Raw genomic sequence first — 18,346 nt, 5'->3', positions numbered from 1 at the left:
AATGGATTTGCTGAGTGCTTTTCTGAATATCACAGTGTTAATGGCCTAGCTGTTCTAGTGTGACTAATATCAAATCCAAGATCGCAAATAATCAAAGTTGCAGTAAATATTTAACTTTTTCTAAGGGCATAAAAATCAGAATCTGTGTATTGCTGACTACCAATTCAGACTCTTGTGCAAATCTGCCAAGCTGATTGTCTCAATAAGTGATAAAGACTGTGTTTTAGATTGGCAGAACCTGACTTATGAAGGGAAACTGGATTGGCATGTTTGGCTAATTTAAATTAATTTTTAATATCTAGTTTTACTGAGTATTTATAAAATTGTTTTTATTTGTTTCATGCATATATTCTTCTAGCTGTGTCAATGAACTTTTCTCTTTAGGACTGCTTTCTGTGGTACATGTTGTGAAGTTAATCATCTGGTCTGTTTGCAGTATTACAGTTCCCAAATGCCAACCTGCTTTTACTATTTCTTTTCCAGTAGAGCTTAAGAATTCATTGATTCCACTTGTGTCAGTATAAATCTGCAAACTTTTAATCCAGAATTTATTAAAGAATATCAAATACATGGATCAAATAATCACAGCTGCATGTTGTTCTATGACATGGAATAGTAGCAGAAACTATTGAGAAAATAATTTCCATTGAGTAATGTACAGCATCAACAAAAATAATTCATAATTTTATTTAAAGTTCTTGCCATCCTATTTACTTACCAACTCCTGATAAGCACCTTATACTCCTTGATTGTATTTGCTGTTAGTGAACACCTCATTTTCAACAAAAGCAACAATTTCTCAGAAGTGATTACCAAGTTCATTAATGAAGTGGCTTATTTGGACCCTACTTTACCAATAAGTAATTATACCCCAGTAAGTAATTATCTATTGAGAGTCTTATATTGAAAATATTTTAAATTCATAGTAATGAAAGTGTTCTATAAATGCACGTGAGTCATTCATTATCAGATCTCCGTATAAAAATAACCTTGGAGGTCTCAGTCTTGGGTTGGCGCTGTATCATCGTGAGATGAGATCTAGGCCGGTGTGAGTGGGCCAGTCCACCGCTGAGGAGCTAACCTTGGGCAGTGTGTATGCAAGCCGTAGCCACAGGGAGGATGAAGTATTTGAGCTAATAATGGTCAAGATTGGTCAAAAGCACAAGAACAAGTGAACACAGGTATTTCTTGTGGTCTGGAAATTAGAATATTGAAAGCCATGCCAGTGAGCAAGTTTGCTCATAATTCTGATTGTAAGGTTTGGAACTTGTTTATTTAAAATCTGTTTAAAATGAAGCAGATCTCCTATAGTGAAATCAAGTATGAATCAGTATTGGTTTTATTGTATAATAGTCCAGGTAACAGTCTCTCCTTTTGTTTCTGTTATGGCTTATGATGAAAGCAAATTCCAAATAAGTCTTCTAGACAAAAGAGTGGGTGCTTTCATTTTATATTCTTGAGAAGACCATGCATGTGAAGAAAACAAATGAAAAAAATTAAAAAAATGAAGTCTTTACAGTTTATGGTTTAGGTTTTTGATCCTTTCTTCCCTCTGTATTTTCCCTGTTGCAACTGAGATCACTTCCAGGGTTTGAATTACATCAGTTTGGAACATGTGTAGGAAATGTACCATCATTTCAAGAGGTAATTCATATGCCAGACCTTTGGGTAACATGGCTGGGTCCCTCCTGGATCTTTTGGACAGTCTTATGGCTGATAATCCAATGTATGGCATAGTATTATGTGTCACAGCATAGTAAGTAGGCTTGTGGTAGTCTAACTAGTGACTCATCCTGAAACCGTGACTTCTTATTTATAAAAGATGCTAAGGAGACCAGTGATAAATAATGATTTTCTTTGAAAATACGAGCCTGTTAATATGTGTATGGCATAAAAGTTGGCTTCTGTGTCATAAGGACTTTCTGGCACATAGGAGATTTTATTTGCTTTAACTTATTGCAAATCTATTTTACAAGTATTATTAGGGGTAACTGTCTATGCTATATATGTACGGAATGATCACCTCCTTTCATGTACAAAGATACACTCCTTTCTGCAGAAGAAATTTTAGAACTGTTCTAATGCCCTTTCAAAACTTTTTGTGTGTACTGTGACTTAATGTCATGGTTTCCATCTGAAGCTCCTGTGTCTTTCATACATCCTACCCTAGAGGAGCCTCAGCTCTAGCTCCGAATTAATCTTTTCTCCCTGGCTGTTTCTTTCAGTTGTTTTTTCTGTACTTTATCCTTTGGTAGAATGAAGAAGCATATGGCAGGCTGTTTTTTAAAAAAGAATGCAAAAGGAACTTATGTTGTTAAGATATTTGAGAAGATGTTGCAAATTTGCATTTGAAGAAAGGATATTGTCTTTCCAGCATTTAGGAAAGATGTTTGTAAAATAGTGTTTTCAATTGTATGAATTCTTTTATCCAGCAATGTCACTGATCATGTTGTCTCAATAATTTTCATGGAAATATTTTGATTTCTTTACTATGCTCTATTCAAAAATCTGTAGATTAGACTGAGTGTTACAAGCACGGTCAGTTATACGAAGGCTAGATAATCAAGTATATAAAAAAATAAGCATATCTGAAGAACGTGGTCTAAATTTGCGCAGTCTGAGATTTTGGACTCTTTATCTCCTATGTATGCAATCAAGTCACCATGAAATGTACTGGAGGTGGATTTATAGTACTCCAGAACTCATAGTGATTTTCTTTGCACAGTCAATAAAAAGTAGCTTGCTCTTTCCACTTCCCAAAAGTAAGATACTTTTCTCATATGATATTACTTAATATAGTAATATAGTCTACTTGTCTGAACGTTGCAATAATATCTTTTGACTTGAGAGGGTGTAGAGGGGAAATATTTGTTAGTCTCTTCTGTAACACTACTACAAAGATTTCTAAATTCTATGCTTGTACACATTAACCTCAACTCATTTACAGTAGTTTTACACTGCTGATTTCATTCTTGACTTTCTTTGAAAGTGGCTGAATGAACTTGCTGCAATTTCTTTTTGCTGCAAAGCATACTTAACATCATAGTATGGCTCTGACCACTAGCCAGCTGGAAAGCAAAGATGAGTAAGAGCAATACAGGGAGAACAATAGAGTAACATGTAATCTTAAAAGGGTGTCTTACCTGGGAGAGAGGCTGAGAGGTCATTGACAGCAGTGAATAAGTCAACATAATTGGAGCTGTAATTGCATATGAAATACCTATTTTGGCTTGGAAGGCTTGGCAAAAGAAACAGCTTTTCTTTGTCAGACAGCAGGCAACTGAATTCACTAGGGGCAGTGGTGTTTGCGTCATTGAGGGATTCGAGCTGATGCTGTATTGGTGCATCAGGCCAAGAAAGTTCAAAGCCTTTCCTCACCAAGGAAGTAAGGCAGCAAGTCTGTCACAGTGGGAATAGCGAGTGAGACATCTTTGGCCAATGTGAAATGCTACAGTAGTGTTAAAATTCTCAGCCACTGCAAAACCTACCGGTTCTAGTAAGATAATCACAGACTGAAGAATTGGGATTGGTAACTACAAATTCAGACCATTGGATTTTTTAAAGTTAAGTCCATTCTTCTGGTGTTAGAAATTCTAGGTTTCGGCTTTTGTAAATAAGCAAGTATTCTCAACATGATTTACAAATGAAAAAGAAATACATCATTACTTTATGCATGAAGCCAGAGGATGACTAGATACTGGCTGATAGCTAAAAGCAGAGCAGACAAGGATCTAAGAATGATAAAAATGTGTAGTGTGGTTGGTTGTTTGTTTTGGTTTTTTTTTTACTTTCAATAATCCGAAGCCATGTTTTTAAAAACATATCATTGCCAACAAAAATACTTAAAACTGTTGGTGCCATGATTGTAGAAGACATGTTAACCCTTTTAAAATAAGCTTCATATTTAAAACTGCTACTGGCAGAAAACTTGAGACTGGATTTTCAGAGACTATGCTTATAATTTTCTTAAAATTAAGTCCGGGTGTTTTAGATGACTCCATGGATTGTTGGTGCATAGGATCATCCACTGAAAAGTCATTTTGATTGCAAGTCAGGTTCATGTCAACTCTGCTTTAAACATTCCCTGTATACTGAAATGTAGAAATTTTCTTCTTAGCTTTGAAGCTGTTTTATGCTAATAAGAAGCCTGTAAAACAGAAAAAAACCCAAACCCACAGCACCACCAAAAAGAGCAACAGCAAAAGCCCTTTGTATTTTAAAAGGTGTATGCTGCTTGACGTAAAGGGTTTTATCCAAGGAATCAAGAGGTTGCTCCTTGGAGTAGTTATGCATGGAACACAACAAAATAATTGTCGTAGTTTGAGTATTATTGACATGATTACATGTTTTAAGTAGCAATGTACAACTTTCTAATATCCTCTGGTCTTATAATTGCATTTTTTTCTGCTGTTACCTGTACTACTTTTTGTCCAAATGAATTAAGCTCATCTCATAGAGACAGGATTGCAAGTTTTCTGTTACTTCGATCAGAATTAGCAGTAGACATGTCTCGTCAGTTACTCTAAAATTGGACAGATGCAAACTAGTGTGGTGTGTCAGTCATTCACTGTTTTTTCTTTTAGTTTTACAACTCAATATCCTTCAGGGGAGCTGTTACAATCTTCTTAGTCTTGTGAATTGTATAATTTCCTATTGCTACCTGTTGTCAAGACTGTAACCGAAAGGAAACTGTAACAGTTTTAAAATACTTTTGTTAGAAAATGAGCATTACATGTTTCCAAGGAGGTTTATTTAGAATTTTTGCATTAAGAAGCTACTAACAAAGCTTGACTGAAAACCACAGAACAATGGAAGTTTGTTATTTAGACTCATATTTCATTGTAATTTTAACTTAATGACTTAGAGCCCACAGGTAACTGAATATACTGAGTTTGCACTCCAGATGTATGCTAAGCCTGACTGTAGTGCTGTTTTGTGTGTGCAGTGTGTCTGTGTCATCCTTGCTAGCGTATTATGACACTGAAATAGGATCGATGACAAGCTTCTTTATTGAGGCCCTTAGCAATAGATTGTTAAGATTAACACATTGTCTGGGGAAGAGATTTGTCTGAAGGGCTTGCAGTTCCTTTCTACAGTTAAATTCAACAGAGAGCTATCAGACAGTTGCTTCTCTCCCTGGAAGGTTTGTTTATATTTCAGCCTAGAAAGATAAAATGATAACACAGAGGATTTCCTTTTTTTTTTTTCTTTCTTCCTGACTTTTTCAATTTATTTAGCAGAATTGTCTGTGTTGAGAACTTGGAGGATTAATTAAATTCATGTTAAAGACTGAATTTTCATTGTTGGGTGATCTCTGCTAAAGGAGCATTAGTAATCCAGTTCAGACTTCAAACTTTCTATACGTTCCAGCAGCTGTATGAGAAGTAAAGCGAGAGCCTGCTATCCAGCGGCTGTTGAGCTGAAATCCTGCTAGCAAAACAGGCAAAATACCTTTTAGTTAAAAAATCAGGGGCAAAGAAGGGCCAGCAAAGAAAGAATCTTCTAGAGTTGCACACTTTGAAGTGTATTTGGGATTATAAAAGAGTAAAATTATACAAGAGCGAACCAACATGCCTTCCATTGAAGACAATGCTAACATAAAACTAAAAGTGGATAGCTTTTGTAGAATAAGAGCTGTAGGGTGTGTCTATCTTAAAGATTTATACTTGTATGGATTCCCACCAGGGATGGTTTGTGTTCTTAAACTCATTTTATAAAAAGAAAATCTCTAATATTGTGTTATATTCTGGCAGCCTGCTTAATTGTATTTGGCAGCTTGTTTTGGTTCTGGAGCGGCTCACTAGCCATCGAAATAAAATGGGGGGTAGTTTGATACGTGTCTTGTCTCTGAAATTGATAGGGATGATGTCTTCACTGGTTTTCATATTTCTAAGGTCATTAAAATGCTCAGAGAACAAACATTGAATATGACACTAAATGTCATGACTGTGAATTTCTTCTGATCTTGTCTTCACACTCCGTGTTCCATTCTTTGCATATTCTGGAAAGCCATGCATACAGAAATATTTTTTTCTTAATATAAGAAGGAAAACCTGTCAATCTTTGCATTGTTACTTTCCTCTCTTATGTTGTTCCCACTGATAGTAGAGGGACTCAGTTGTGCCATTAGTCATTGGCTGTTGTAGGAAGTGCTGGGGAAGGCACTGGTCCGTGTATATAGAACAGTTGGTTCCAGAGGAGCAGCCCGCTGTACTGCTGCGTGGGGCAGATCTGTATCAGATCATGACCTGTGCTACCCGGCTTCCAGGTTAGAGCGGCCATTCCTTGTCCCTGGAACCGCTGAACCAGGGTCAGGCAGGGATGGGCTCCAGCCAGGGTAGCAGGCTTAGATTTCTAGATCACTGGTGTGTATGTGCAGAGAATTTATTCTAAATCTGTTTATCCTCTTCACAAACAGCATTGCAAGAGTTAACCACCTGTTAGATGAGAGAGGAACCACACAAAAATACCAAGGAAAGTGCCAAGCAAATATCTTATTTTAGCATCATTACTTCTGACAGATTTCCTGTTGCATTTGTGTGAATTTTTGCAAAAAAAAAAATAAATAATAGAACACAGATAAGTCATTACGCTAGAAATTATTTAAAAAAAATAAAATCAGCCTGTGTCTGTGTTCTGTATATTTAATTGAGTTGAATATAGTTTTTAATAGCTCTTTTTCATAATTATCTTGGGTGACTTCATTATTGGGTATCCAACTGACAGTTTGGTGTGGACTCATTTTTCTGTGTTCCGGATTCGGAACCTTTCAAAAGTATCTAAGATGAAGGATGCTTAGCTGCTTAAAATAGTTAATTTTGCATTCATGGATCTCACTGCATTTGTGTTCTAGAGGTTTCAGAAGGACAAAAATGAGTTTGTAATAACCCATTGATGTGTGGGTGCACTAGTCCCATCAGTTTCAATAATTATAATTACATTATACTAGTGTGAGTTAAAAGGCAATACAAAATTATTTTCAATAGGAATGTTTTTTCAGCGCTTCATAGAATTATAGAATGGTTTGGGTTGGAGAGGTTGGATCATCTAGTTCCCCCTCCCTGCCCCGGGCAGGGACACCCACACCCCCACACCCCCCCCCAGCCCAGGCTGCTCCCAGCCCCATCCAGCCTGGCCTGGAGCACTGCCAGGGATGGGGCACCCACAGCTGCTCTGGGCAGCCTGGCCCACCGCCTCGCCGCCCTCACAGTAAAGAATTTCTTGCTGATATCTAATCTGAATCTACCCTCTTCCAGCTTAAAGCCATTCCCCCTCGTCCCATCACTACACGCCCTTGTAAGAAGCCCCTCTCCAGCTTTCTGGGTGGCCCTTGTAGGCACTGGAAGCCGCTGTAAGGTCTCCCCGGAGCCTGCTCTTCTCCAGGCTGAACAGCCCCAACTCTCTCAGCCTGTCTTCCCAGGAGAGCTGCTCCAGCCCCCTGATCATCTTCGTGGTCTCCTCTGGACTCACCCCAACAGGTCCACGTCCTGCTTATGTTGGGGGCCCCAGAGCAGCACACAGTACTCCAGGTGGGGTCTCCTGAGCACTGAGCAGAGGGGCAGAATCCCCCCTCGCCCTGCTGGCCTCGCTGCTCGGGACGCAGCCCAGGGTGCAGTTGGCTTTCAGGGCTGCGAGTGCACATTGCCAGGTCACGTTGAGCTTCTCGTCCACCAATAACCCCCAAGTCCTTCTCCTCAGGGCTTCTTTCAATCCATTCTCTGCCCAGCCTGTGTTTGTGCTTGGGATTGCCCCAACCCAGGTACCGGACCTTGCACTTGGCCTTGTTGAACTTCATAAGGTTTGCAAGGGCCCACCTCTCAAGCCTGTCGAGGTCCCTCTGGGTGGCATCCCTTCCCTCCAGCATGTTGACAACATCACACAGCGTGGTGTCATCAGCAAACTTGCTGAGGGCACACTCCATCCCAGTGTCCATGTCAATGACAAAGGTGTTAAACAGCGCCGGGCCCAATACCAGCCCCTGAGGTACACCATTCGTCACTGGTCTCCATTTGGAGATCAAGCTGTTGACCAACGGTTGACTTGATACACTTCTGAAGAACTGCTGTATTTCTGTATGAAAGGAAGTCTGCTTTGATTTTCAGAAGTCTATTGAAATACTTCTAGTATAAAAATAGAGTATCTTAAAACTGTTAAGCTGTGGGAATGCCATAAAGATCGTGCAGATCGTTTCTAACTGGGTTACCATTTTCTGTAGTTAGTTTGCATTTCTAAAAGTTAAGGCAGTGCTTTCAGAATGTGAAAAGTCATAAAAGGCAGATCATAATACTAAACAGTTATTCAAATAGGTAAGATACTCATGGTACCTGCTGTCACTCACCGCAGAATTACTAGGTGTTTCCATAGGGTAAAATGATTTCCCCTGTGTATATAACCTGCTAAAGCATGGGAGTACTTTCATCACATTTCAGAGATGAATCCTAAAAAAGGGAATGCTAAGGGTTTTGTGAGAAGTCACTTAGTAAGAGAGTATGATGTGTGAGACTGTGCCTCCCACCCAGACCCAGCTGCCTTTTAAATTATTCTCTCTCTTCAGACTCTAGTTATTTTGGCTATTAAACATATTCTGCATCCCTGATCTTCAAATATTTCCTAAGATCCCTGATCCAGTTCTGTTTTCTTATCTGTGAAAGAGGAAGACCACTGTAATTGTTGGGTTTGATATATTTCTGTGAGGTAATTGTAAATACAGCTACATAACTACATAGAATACATAGCGAATGACCTCAAAAATTGTAACTCTCTTCACGCTCATACTGAATGTAAGAGTTAAGATCCATCAAATGGAATAAAATAGATGCTGCTTTATTTGGAAAGCTTTCTATAGTAAATACAAAATTTTGCAATTCATTGAGCTGCTTAAAATTTCACTGAAATTCTAGGGGCAAAAAGACCTTTGATCAAAAATTTGTGTGTTGAAGTTCACATGCAACTCCATCGGGCAGGTCTGTATTTGTTTATGACTAGAGAATTCACCAGTGTTTTCTTGTGGATAGTAGATGCTAAGAAACAGGTTCTTAACAGTTAACATGGAAAAGTAAGAATTTAGCCACTGCTTTTGTGGGCTGCTTTTAAATACTTACCACGGCTAAATTGTGTTTTCTTTTCTTAAATTTGAAGAACACCAGGAACAATTTAACTTGAGTAGGCTTAAACCACAGCTAGATTGTTGCTGTTGTTTAAGAACTGTATTTAGGTATGGGATAGTTGGAATACTTCTAAAAAGAGTTATGATAATGTGGCAAAGCTAACGTGTCAGCCAATTTACATGGAGCCGAGGTTACATGTAGTATTCCAGGTATTTAAAGCTGTGTTACATTTGTTGGTGAGAGGATGTTTGAAACGTTGTTTGTGTGCTCTATAAGGACTGTGGTTTGAATCTTTGTAGCATGCTGAGAATTAGGTTTTTTGATATTGGACAATTATTTATGTTTCTTAGAAGTACTTTCAAATTGGACTCTTTTTTATTTTTTTTGTAACAGCAGTGTTGATTTGTTTTAATGTTCTTGATGCATGATGTGTCACAACTGTTGAAAATGCAATTCACGATGAAGTCAAATTTGAAATAGTAGCATAAAAATAGTGAAAAAATAAATACAAAAAAGTTGGTGAGTCTGGAGGTTTGGCATTTGGACCTTTCTGATAGATTTCATTTAGCCTAAATTTGGAAATCTTCAAGTTAAGCATCTTTTAAAAAGAAAACCACTAGGCTTCTTTATAGTAATGGAGACAAATAACCTTGTCCAGGGTGCAGGGATGCAAATCTAACTGATTATATTCTTTTAAATGTGCTTAGGTTTTAAGTAAAAGCTAATTAACAATATTTTTTTTAATATAGACAAATACATAGCACAACCAATGATATCTATATATTTATTGTTGTTTATATTACAGTTAACCTGAATCCTTGCATGTAAATTCTATGTTAATACATGTGAGCTGTAGCTTGCATACAATATCATTCTTTAATTATCTTTTCAAAAGGATCTCTCAGTCTTTCTAATGTGACTGCAGGACAGGAACTTACCAGACGGAAACTGAGAACAATGGCAGTACTTCTGCTCTTTTATTAACCATTCAAAACCTTTGATGACTAGTAAAAATGTTTAGCCTGTATCCAAGCTGTTACAGATCTGGGGATACATGTATAAAATAAGAGTTTGCTGGATCTCTGGAAAGCTTCCCAACGCCCATTTAAGTCAGATAAGCATTTATAAACCTTCACCTCATTCTGGGTTATTCTGTTAAGTTAGATAAAACCTTCTTTAAAGCAACTGGCCAAACTCCCAAGAACGAATTCTTTATGCCATGTAGAACCTGAATATTTCTCTGCTAACTTTGCCTCATCAGTAAAACACAAAAGATGGGAGAAATTTCGCCTTTGGAGAGCCTCCTAGGTCATTATATCTACGCAACTTTCATTTGGGTATGGTAGGTTACAAATCTTGGCCACAGGGCTTTAGAAACAGCTGTTGAGTGTGTCTGATATCACTCAGCATTTCTGGTTTGTGGCTTTTTTAGCCCAGCTACCACTCATTCCTTGTCCCTGTTCAGGGCCAAACTGCTTCCTTTGGTTTTTGAAGCTAGTTTCAGGCTTGACACTACAAAGTCTGTGGACTGTAGGTATAAGCTGCAAAAACTTACCTTGTAAATATGCTGTTAAGGGGCATTTGCAAGCTTCTAGACCATTTCAGTTGTTATATTTGGAGCTGGGGCATCAATAATACATAGTGTCATTAAAAGACAGGGTGCTTTAATGTCGTTGCACTGAGTTATTTTGGGTGATTCAAGTGACCCCATTTGAAATAGAACAGATCAAGCTATGTACCTGTGTGTTCAATTGCAGAAAGTTGGCACCATGTGCCTGGAAGGAAAACTAGTATGTTTCTTAGAGACCTTTGAGTTTTATTGTTCCTGCTCTTAAATGCAAACATATGCATTTAATATCCTGAAAAAGCTCAACTGGAGCTGTAACATATGGACTGTCTTTTAATTCCTGCCCCCTGGAAAGCCAAAACTAAACAAAAATACCACTCCTCCTTTTCTCTGATTTATTTGTGTTCTTTTTTTTTTGAGATGATCTTGTTTGAAAACAGAAGGTTGGCACCTGAGAAAGGAAGCATAGGAAAGCAGTGGGATGCCTGACAGGAGGGGTCCTGCTTTCTCCCAGAACGGTCACTGCAGTGCACTGCTCTGCACAGTGCCTGCGCGTACTGTGATATTACCCCTGCATGGGCTTTTGAGCAACCCTGGAAATTGCTGTTAACTCTGCTTTATTGGAGCTGCCTGGTTTCCGGTTTTACAAAAAGCTTTCCCTAAATAAATGGCTTCTCGTGTGCATCTCTAGCTATGCAGGGAAGTGTGACGTACAAAACCGACTGCTTTGGTGTATTTGGCTGACCATTTTTTAGTGTTATAACCACTGAAGGTGGCAGCGAAGGCATGTTGTATATAAAAGACATTTCAGAGAGAGCCCTGGCATTATTTTGTTCTGACTTCAGGAACAGATTTGCCCTTGATGTGTGTATCTTTTGCTTGCAGGTGTTTTTTTTTTCATTTGTTTGGTTGGCTTTTTTTACTGGTATACTCTTGGGGACTGTCTACTGTGTATTGTAGAGAAAGCTGGTTCACTGTTTTCTCCACGTGGATAATTTTTTCGTCATTCGAGAGGTTGTACCTTGCTTTTTGTAGTAGGATTGTTTCATAGTTCAGGATTGTGCAGTCCTGCTCAGCTGCCCAGTCAGTTCTGTTCATTTGTGGGAGATGCCAGTGGAGGCATGAGTGCTCTTTCAGTAGTAAAAGGGCAGATGAAATCATACTAAACAGAAGTGAATCGGGGGACTGAGTAAGCTTTAGAACTGGACTGCTTTGCTGTTCTTTGAGATTGCCAACTATTGGTGAGCACCATGGTATAATGAGTAATCAGTTTGGGGAAACTACCTCTGTGCTGCCTGCATGGAAGCCAATACTGGGAACATTCAACCCCCGAAATGGAAGTCTTCTGATCCTTTACAATGAGGTTCTGATGTAGCCACAAGACAAATATGATCAGAAAACATGTAAACAAAGGGAATTAAGGGAGAACCACAAATATAAGTCTTTAAAAGATTCTGACATTCAAACATTGAAAAATGAATTCTTTAACATAAAAATCCTGAGGTCAGAGATGAATAATAATATTATTTTTTTTCTGACATGTCAGCAAACTGGAAAGCATTGTTTGGATTAAACTCAAAGGAAAACTTTGGCACAAAGCCCTGACATTCTACTGTTTCTGTAATAAGAAATTAGGAAAATCTTCAACTGATGTGCACTGTTGTAGTTTTCTGAACTAAATGAAGTTATGGAAGTTTTCAGCTGCTTAAGATTTGACCATTGCGATAGATGAAAACAAACAAACAAAAAATAGTAGTATATTTTGTGAGTAATAGACAAAGAAATAAAGATTTTCCTGGAAAGCTTTACCACTACTGATAGCAGAATTCGTTACCAGATTCCTAGGATACCTTGAGGATTTTTTTTTCCTGTTTTGTTATGGAAGAAGTAAAATGAGTTATTAAATAGTAGAGTCACTAGTTTATGTCAAAGATCTCAGTCCTTTAACAAAAACTGAAGGAAAAGCTAAAGCTGTTTAATAGTTTTGTTGGGTTTGCACTTTCTTTTTAAAGGAAGGGAGTAGTAACTCCTAGGTTCCTTAGCTTTGTTGCTTTTGTACACATTTAGAAACCAGAAGTTCCAGCCCTGCCAGTAGTCCGGGGATAATAGAGACAGACTGGAAGATAGAGTTGTTGCTCTGAAATGTGTGCAACTTGTACAGAAAACAAGGTGAGAAACTGTAAAAACAAAAAGCTCGAGAAGAGTAGTTTCTTGGCCTAACAGTCATGCCCCAGGTAGGGGCAGAGCTGAGGACATGATGCCTAGTTTCTTCAGAGCCCCATCCATTGGGTCACGTCCCACAGCTGAGTCTTCCCCAAGAACAGAAGTCTCCTAGTACAGTGCTGCAGTTCGTTCTGCCCAGAGTAATTATGACACCTTTCAGGAAGATGGAAAAATGAACCCTCTTACAGACTACTTTACAATTTGGTCTTCTATGATTCTAATGAGATCAAGATCCAGGTTTGATACGCATTAAACTAATGTTCCGCTTGGTAGATACATACATAAATGGTGTAAAGGTATTCCCTGGAAATAAGGATCTTTACCATGTTGATGCAATTGTAAACTGTGAAAATGAGATTAAGATTTGGTATAGATAGGGTTGGTACAGTTTTGCCAGTGACTCTGGGATAGAAATACAGGTCTAGGAACGTGATGCTGATGGATAGCACTGGATCTGCCCATGTAGATTAGATGTCTTGCAGGCTTGTGTCTGAGATACTGGATGTTTAGCAGCCATTTTTAACTACTATGCTGATTGCAGATGTTTTGGGCATGTACATAAAAATCCTTAAATTTTGCTCTACTCTAATTCTGGAGAGGAGAGAAAGCGCCTGGGGAAGCATTATGAGTACCTGTTGGTTCTGAGCAGTAGCATTTTTTACAAGTATTAACAGTGTCAGAGTCATGTCTGTTTATTGCCTTCAGTTGTAAGGGATTTTTAGAAAGTATTACTCATTGGGTTTTCCCTGCTTGGAATGGATTTATTTTGAAATATGTATTGTGACATTAGTTTTTGATGTTTTACCAACACTGGGCAATGAAAACAGACTGTATTTCAGTTTCACTTCTGATTCAGCCAAGCTTCCAGCCAGTTCCTCTTGCTTCTGACTCTGTACAACCTATAAGATACGCTTGGTAATATATACAGAAATAAACTGAAATCACTTTCAGTGGTGTTCAGATTGCCTACCTAATTTCTACTAAATGTGGGTCTTGTGCTTTGAAGCCATGAAATTTTATGTGCTGTCATCCAGCTGTGTCTTTCAAAAAGACTAATTTCAAAGCGAACATGATGGAGTGAGTGATTGTCCCTTCAAGAGGAACTTCTTAAAAATAGTTTTCCCTCCTCTGAGTAGGTAAGAGAAGATTTTTATGACAGATAGAGTTGTTTGTATCTACCATTTCTCATTTGCAGCCAGACTCATGCCAAAGGTTTCTGTTCGGGAGAACTGGAGGCACAGCGTTAATTTCCTGTCCTACCATTTGTGCACCATGGTGCTCTCCCAACGCAGAGAAGGAAATGAGAGACCCAGGGTCACTGCAGGGTCCGGTCTCTCCAGGAACACGTTTTAGATGGATTAAACTTGGCAAAGGCTGGAGGGAGACTAGATGGCTGAAGAGTTAAACAGGAACAATTTTGTAGGATTAGGGCCCTAGTCATATGATTCTTCTGAGGCACATGGAAATGCATAAACCCCTTATTTTGTTGAGGATAGAATGTGTGGGAAATGGGATATTCTTCTTTATTTGGAATCACTTTGGAAGGGGTGAAGGAATTACAGCAAAATCTGACCTGGGTTGGCAGATGTTGCAACTGATGTTGCTGTGCAGGTGGAGGCAGTGGTACATTTGTGGCTTACTGGCTCTATTTTTAGTTTCTAACTGCTTGCAAGTTCCGTTTACAAATGTCAGTAAAATGCATTAGGATTATCTGCTTTATTGTAGAGGTAATAAAATGCTGTCCAATTTAGCCAATAAAATAGCTAAAAGCAGGCTTCCACTGTCATGGCAGTGTAGCTGCTAAGTGTATACAGTGGCTCCACAGGATTTTTAAGCTGCCTGCTCTTTTCTTTCCTCGTGGTTTGTTTCCCACCATTGTACTGATTCTATATGGAGATTAGGAATCTGTTGTTGGGGGTTTTGCTTGGGGTTTTTTTGGTTTTGCATTGGGTTTTCTTTTTGTGTGTGTGGTTGGGTTTCTTTTGTTTGGTGGTTTAGGTTTTTTTTGTTGTTTGTTGGTGGGTTTTTTTGTTTTTTTATGTCAGAGGCTTATCTGGGAATAACTGGAAATACATAATGAGAAGAAGGAAGTTGAGGGTTCAGCAAAAGCTCTGTGATCCATTCCTGGATGCCATATATTACTCCTGGAGCATGGCAGTGATACTGGAGGCATAAGGACCACTAATTATTCCTTTGCCCAGGGATCTCAAGTGCTTAGATGCTAAGAAGTACTTCCTAAAAGTCCTTTCAGCTTCATTGTCTAGAATGGGATCCAGTCATTGTCTTTAGAGGATGTGGTCAGTCGGTGGCAACCTGTATTGGCTGATAACCCTGTAAGTTAATATTACAGTTGCTTTTTCTGCCATAGAGCCTAGACTGGTGGGCAAACATCCCATTAGAACTGGAGTGACTTACTGGTGAGTTTTATGACTGTATTTGCCAGCTAGAAGTTCTAATGTGCTTAAGTTGGGGCTGAAGGTGCTTTGATGTTGAGTCTTTCAGAGAGACAAATGGGTTGTTTTTCCCATTAGAAAACCAGTATGTAAATAAATAACACAAAAAGTTACCTTTCCAGTGCTTAAATGGTCAATACTACTTTTGTTATGGCTTTTTACCACTACAAGTTAGTATTGCAGAGTACCAGTCCTTGGAAACTCTTTCCTCCAGTCATATTAGCTAGCTAGCAAAAAGACTTAAGCAGGCTTGTGACCCTGTTAGGTAATACTTGTTCTTCATTACTATTTTAAATAGCTCAGGCCAACCAGATTGTATGTTAGTGTTGTGGATATTTATTGCGGTACAATATACAAAAATAAAGACAGTTCTCATGCTAAAGACCTTGTGCTTTAAATACATTCAGTATGTCTCCTAAAGCATTCTTCAGGTGTGGCTATCTGTGTGCATTTCATTGCCTGTAGAAATTATATATTCATTTTTAAGGGAACCATAGGATTAAAATTAGTTTTGAGTCTGGATTAGAGTGGGGAAAAAAGCTGGCAATTAGTAAAAACTGAGGAGCCAATTCCACTACATAGGAAGGCTAGAAGTAAAGGAGGCGTAGAAGTGTGGCTTTGAACTGCATCATATGAAAGCAGTAATGACAGGAGTATCACAAGCTTGTGTGTACCTGTGAATGCCCCCTTTTTCTTTTTTTTTTTTAATGCAATTTCTGCATCAAACTATATGTCTCTAAGAAAGCATATGAAAATTTGATAGGCAATATATTATTATGCAGTGAAGTGTTCAAATTTGCAGCTGGATCACTGCAAGCTAGTGTCAGCTTGTCAAGTGTAGCTCTTGGCTGATAAGTCTGACCAAGAAACATAACCTCTTTTTTCACCTAGGAGATGAAGTGTGGGAAATCATGTTTTAACAATGACAGGGAGATGTAAATCCATACTGTTTCAATACTCTTCAGCTTGGAGAAAATGGGAATCTGGAAATGAACCTGATGACTTTTCTTTGTGTTTTGTCCAACTGTAATGATAAAGTCCAAGTATTTGTGATATTGGGCATGCTCATGGCCACAGCTAGGGCTTAGATCAGTAAGAAAATGGTTATTATTTCCAAGATTTTTAATTTCTGTTTATCCAGAGAAGTGCCACAGAACTGCAGCTTGCTATAACTGAAAAGAACAGTCAAACCATAGTGACTCTGTTCTGCCAAGCTGTTCTAATGAATACTGGAATACTGAAAATTAGATATTGTGTTTGTCAGCCGAAGACTGGCAAAGTTGTTGATGAGCGTGATTGTCTTTTTTTTTTTTTAGTTGAAGTATTTTTCTTTTTACAAAAACGTATTTTTCTCAGTAAGCTAGCTGATATCTGTTCATAAAAAGAATAGTAAAAATTAATCCTTTTAGGCTTTATTCCAAGCCCTCTTAATATTTGAACTAGACTGATAGGAGGTTTATTCAGGGAGCATAGGTTCGGTTACTCCTTTTCTCACTCAAGTCTGCAGAACACAGCAAGAAGACTAGAGCTGCTCAATGCTTGAGCCTGACAGAGCCATAGTGTTGCCGTTAGCCTGTGAGAGGTGCAGTTTGATGATGCCCCATGGAGAGGTGATGGCCTCTTCTGTTGCTGCCTGCTTCTTCCCTGGTATTCCTCTGGGCTACTGACAGGAATTTTTCATTGCACAGTAACAGATTTGGGAACTGTGAGATGATGGAATTAGGATGCATGGAGTAAAATGATAAAAATGATACATTTTTTTAGTTGTTAGCTCATTTTTAGAGTCTGGTTTATTTTTTAGAGGCAGCATGCAGTCAAAATCAGAGCTGGTCAAGATTTTTCCTGCTAATGCTTTTTTTCCATTGGAAATCACTGATCTGATGGAATTTGATGGGGCTGTGTGATTTACCCTTAGGCTTTTTGTCAAAAAGAGGGCAGTCAAGAAGTCTGGATGGGCCTGCATAGTTTTATGTCTGTCAGTTCAGGTGGCCTTTTGTGCCCAGCTGGAGCAAAGGAGCACTTTGAGACAGGTAAAGTTTTCTAAGAGTTCGAAATTGTGGTTGCTACATGGTTTTACTCAAAACAGCATCTGAAATGCAGCATGTTTCATAAACAGACTGCTTCTGAATGCTATGCTAAGGTCTGCCCCATTAGGTTTTGGAAGAGAGAAGAGCACCTCTCAAGTGACCTAATAGTTTCTTGCAGCACAAGGCCTTTCTTCTAGACCTTTTTAAAAAGTCTTGGTCAGGTTGTTCTAGTGGGAACTGGGTGAAACTAAGCCCACATGTTGAAACTAGTTTTGTAGTGCTCAGACAAGAGAAGAAGTAAGGATACAAACCAAAAAATTTAAAGTGATTCTAAATAATATTTTCTTTCCTTTAGCTGTCTCCGTAATGAGATACAGTGCATCATCATTTGGATTTGCTGTAAGTAGAGATACAATTTAAATATTCTCTACCGTTGTGTTTCCATGGGCTTTTTCATGAAATACTGTATTTGTTCTTATTGTGAGTTCATGGCAAGATGTGTGAAGTCAATGATGAATTAGAAAAAATAGTGTTGAAGTGATACCTTGGAAAGGATAGTAAAGATACTTTCATTATACTTTTCCAGTTTCCAGCTACTCAGCCTTATATTTGACTTAATATCAATGCTTATCTGTCATCATTGATAGATATTATCTATCAGATAAAACTTTATCATACAAAATGTCTCAGCTTAATCAGTTCTGTTGTTGAACTTGAGCCAAATTCTGAAGTTCCTTTCTGAACTTGGTGGGACCCTTTCCCTACTGAAGTCTATGGTAAAACTCCTATGACTTTGGGATGATAGCTTTCCTCTCTAGTAATTGCCATGACTTTCCTGATCAGAAATTTTGCAGAGCAAAAAAATTCCTAACAACAAGCAAAATGACTACTTTCAAATAATTTGTCTTTTGCTCTCAGATTAGAAGTTCAAATTGACTCTGTAGAAAGTCTGATTTAAGGGTGAAAATT

The 18,346-nt window shown here is 38.4% G+C and overlaps 1 protein-coding gene across 2 annotated transcripts in view; it reads left to right on the top strand.

Annotated features, from left to right (window-relative positions):
* Positions 1–18,346, top strand: part of TMEM163 (transmembrane protein 163) — a 101,792-nt gene that overhangs the window by 43,742 nt on the left and 39,704 nt on the right. For both annotated transcript variants that reach the window (XM_056348627.1, XM_056348626.1), the window contains one exon: positions 17,733–17,776. In XM_056348627.1, coding sequence (XP_056204602.1) covers positions 17,733–17,776 — 44 coding nt within the window. The remainder of the gene's footprint in view (positions 1–17,732; positions 17,777–18,346) is intronic.

Source organism: Falco biarmicus, chromosome 8, assembly GCF_023638135.1.
Source record: "Falco biarmicus isolate bFalBia1 chromosome 8, bFalBia1.pri, whole genome shotgun sequence".
NCBI classification, from domain to species: domain Eukaryota; kingdom Metazoa; phylum Chordata; class Aves; order Falconiformes; family Falconidae; genus Falco; species Falco biarmicus.
Note: the sequence above shows the minus strand (reverse complement) of the source record. Positions and strands in the feature narration are given on the sequence as shown.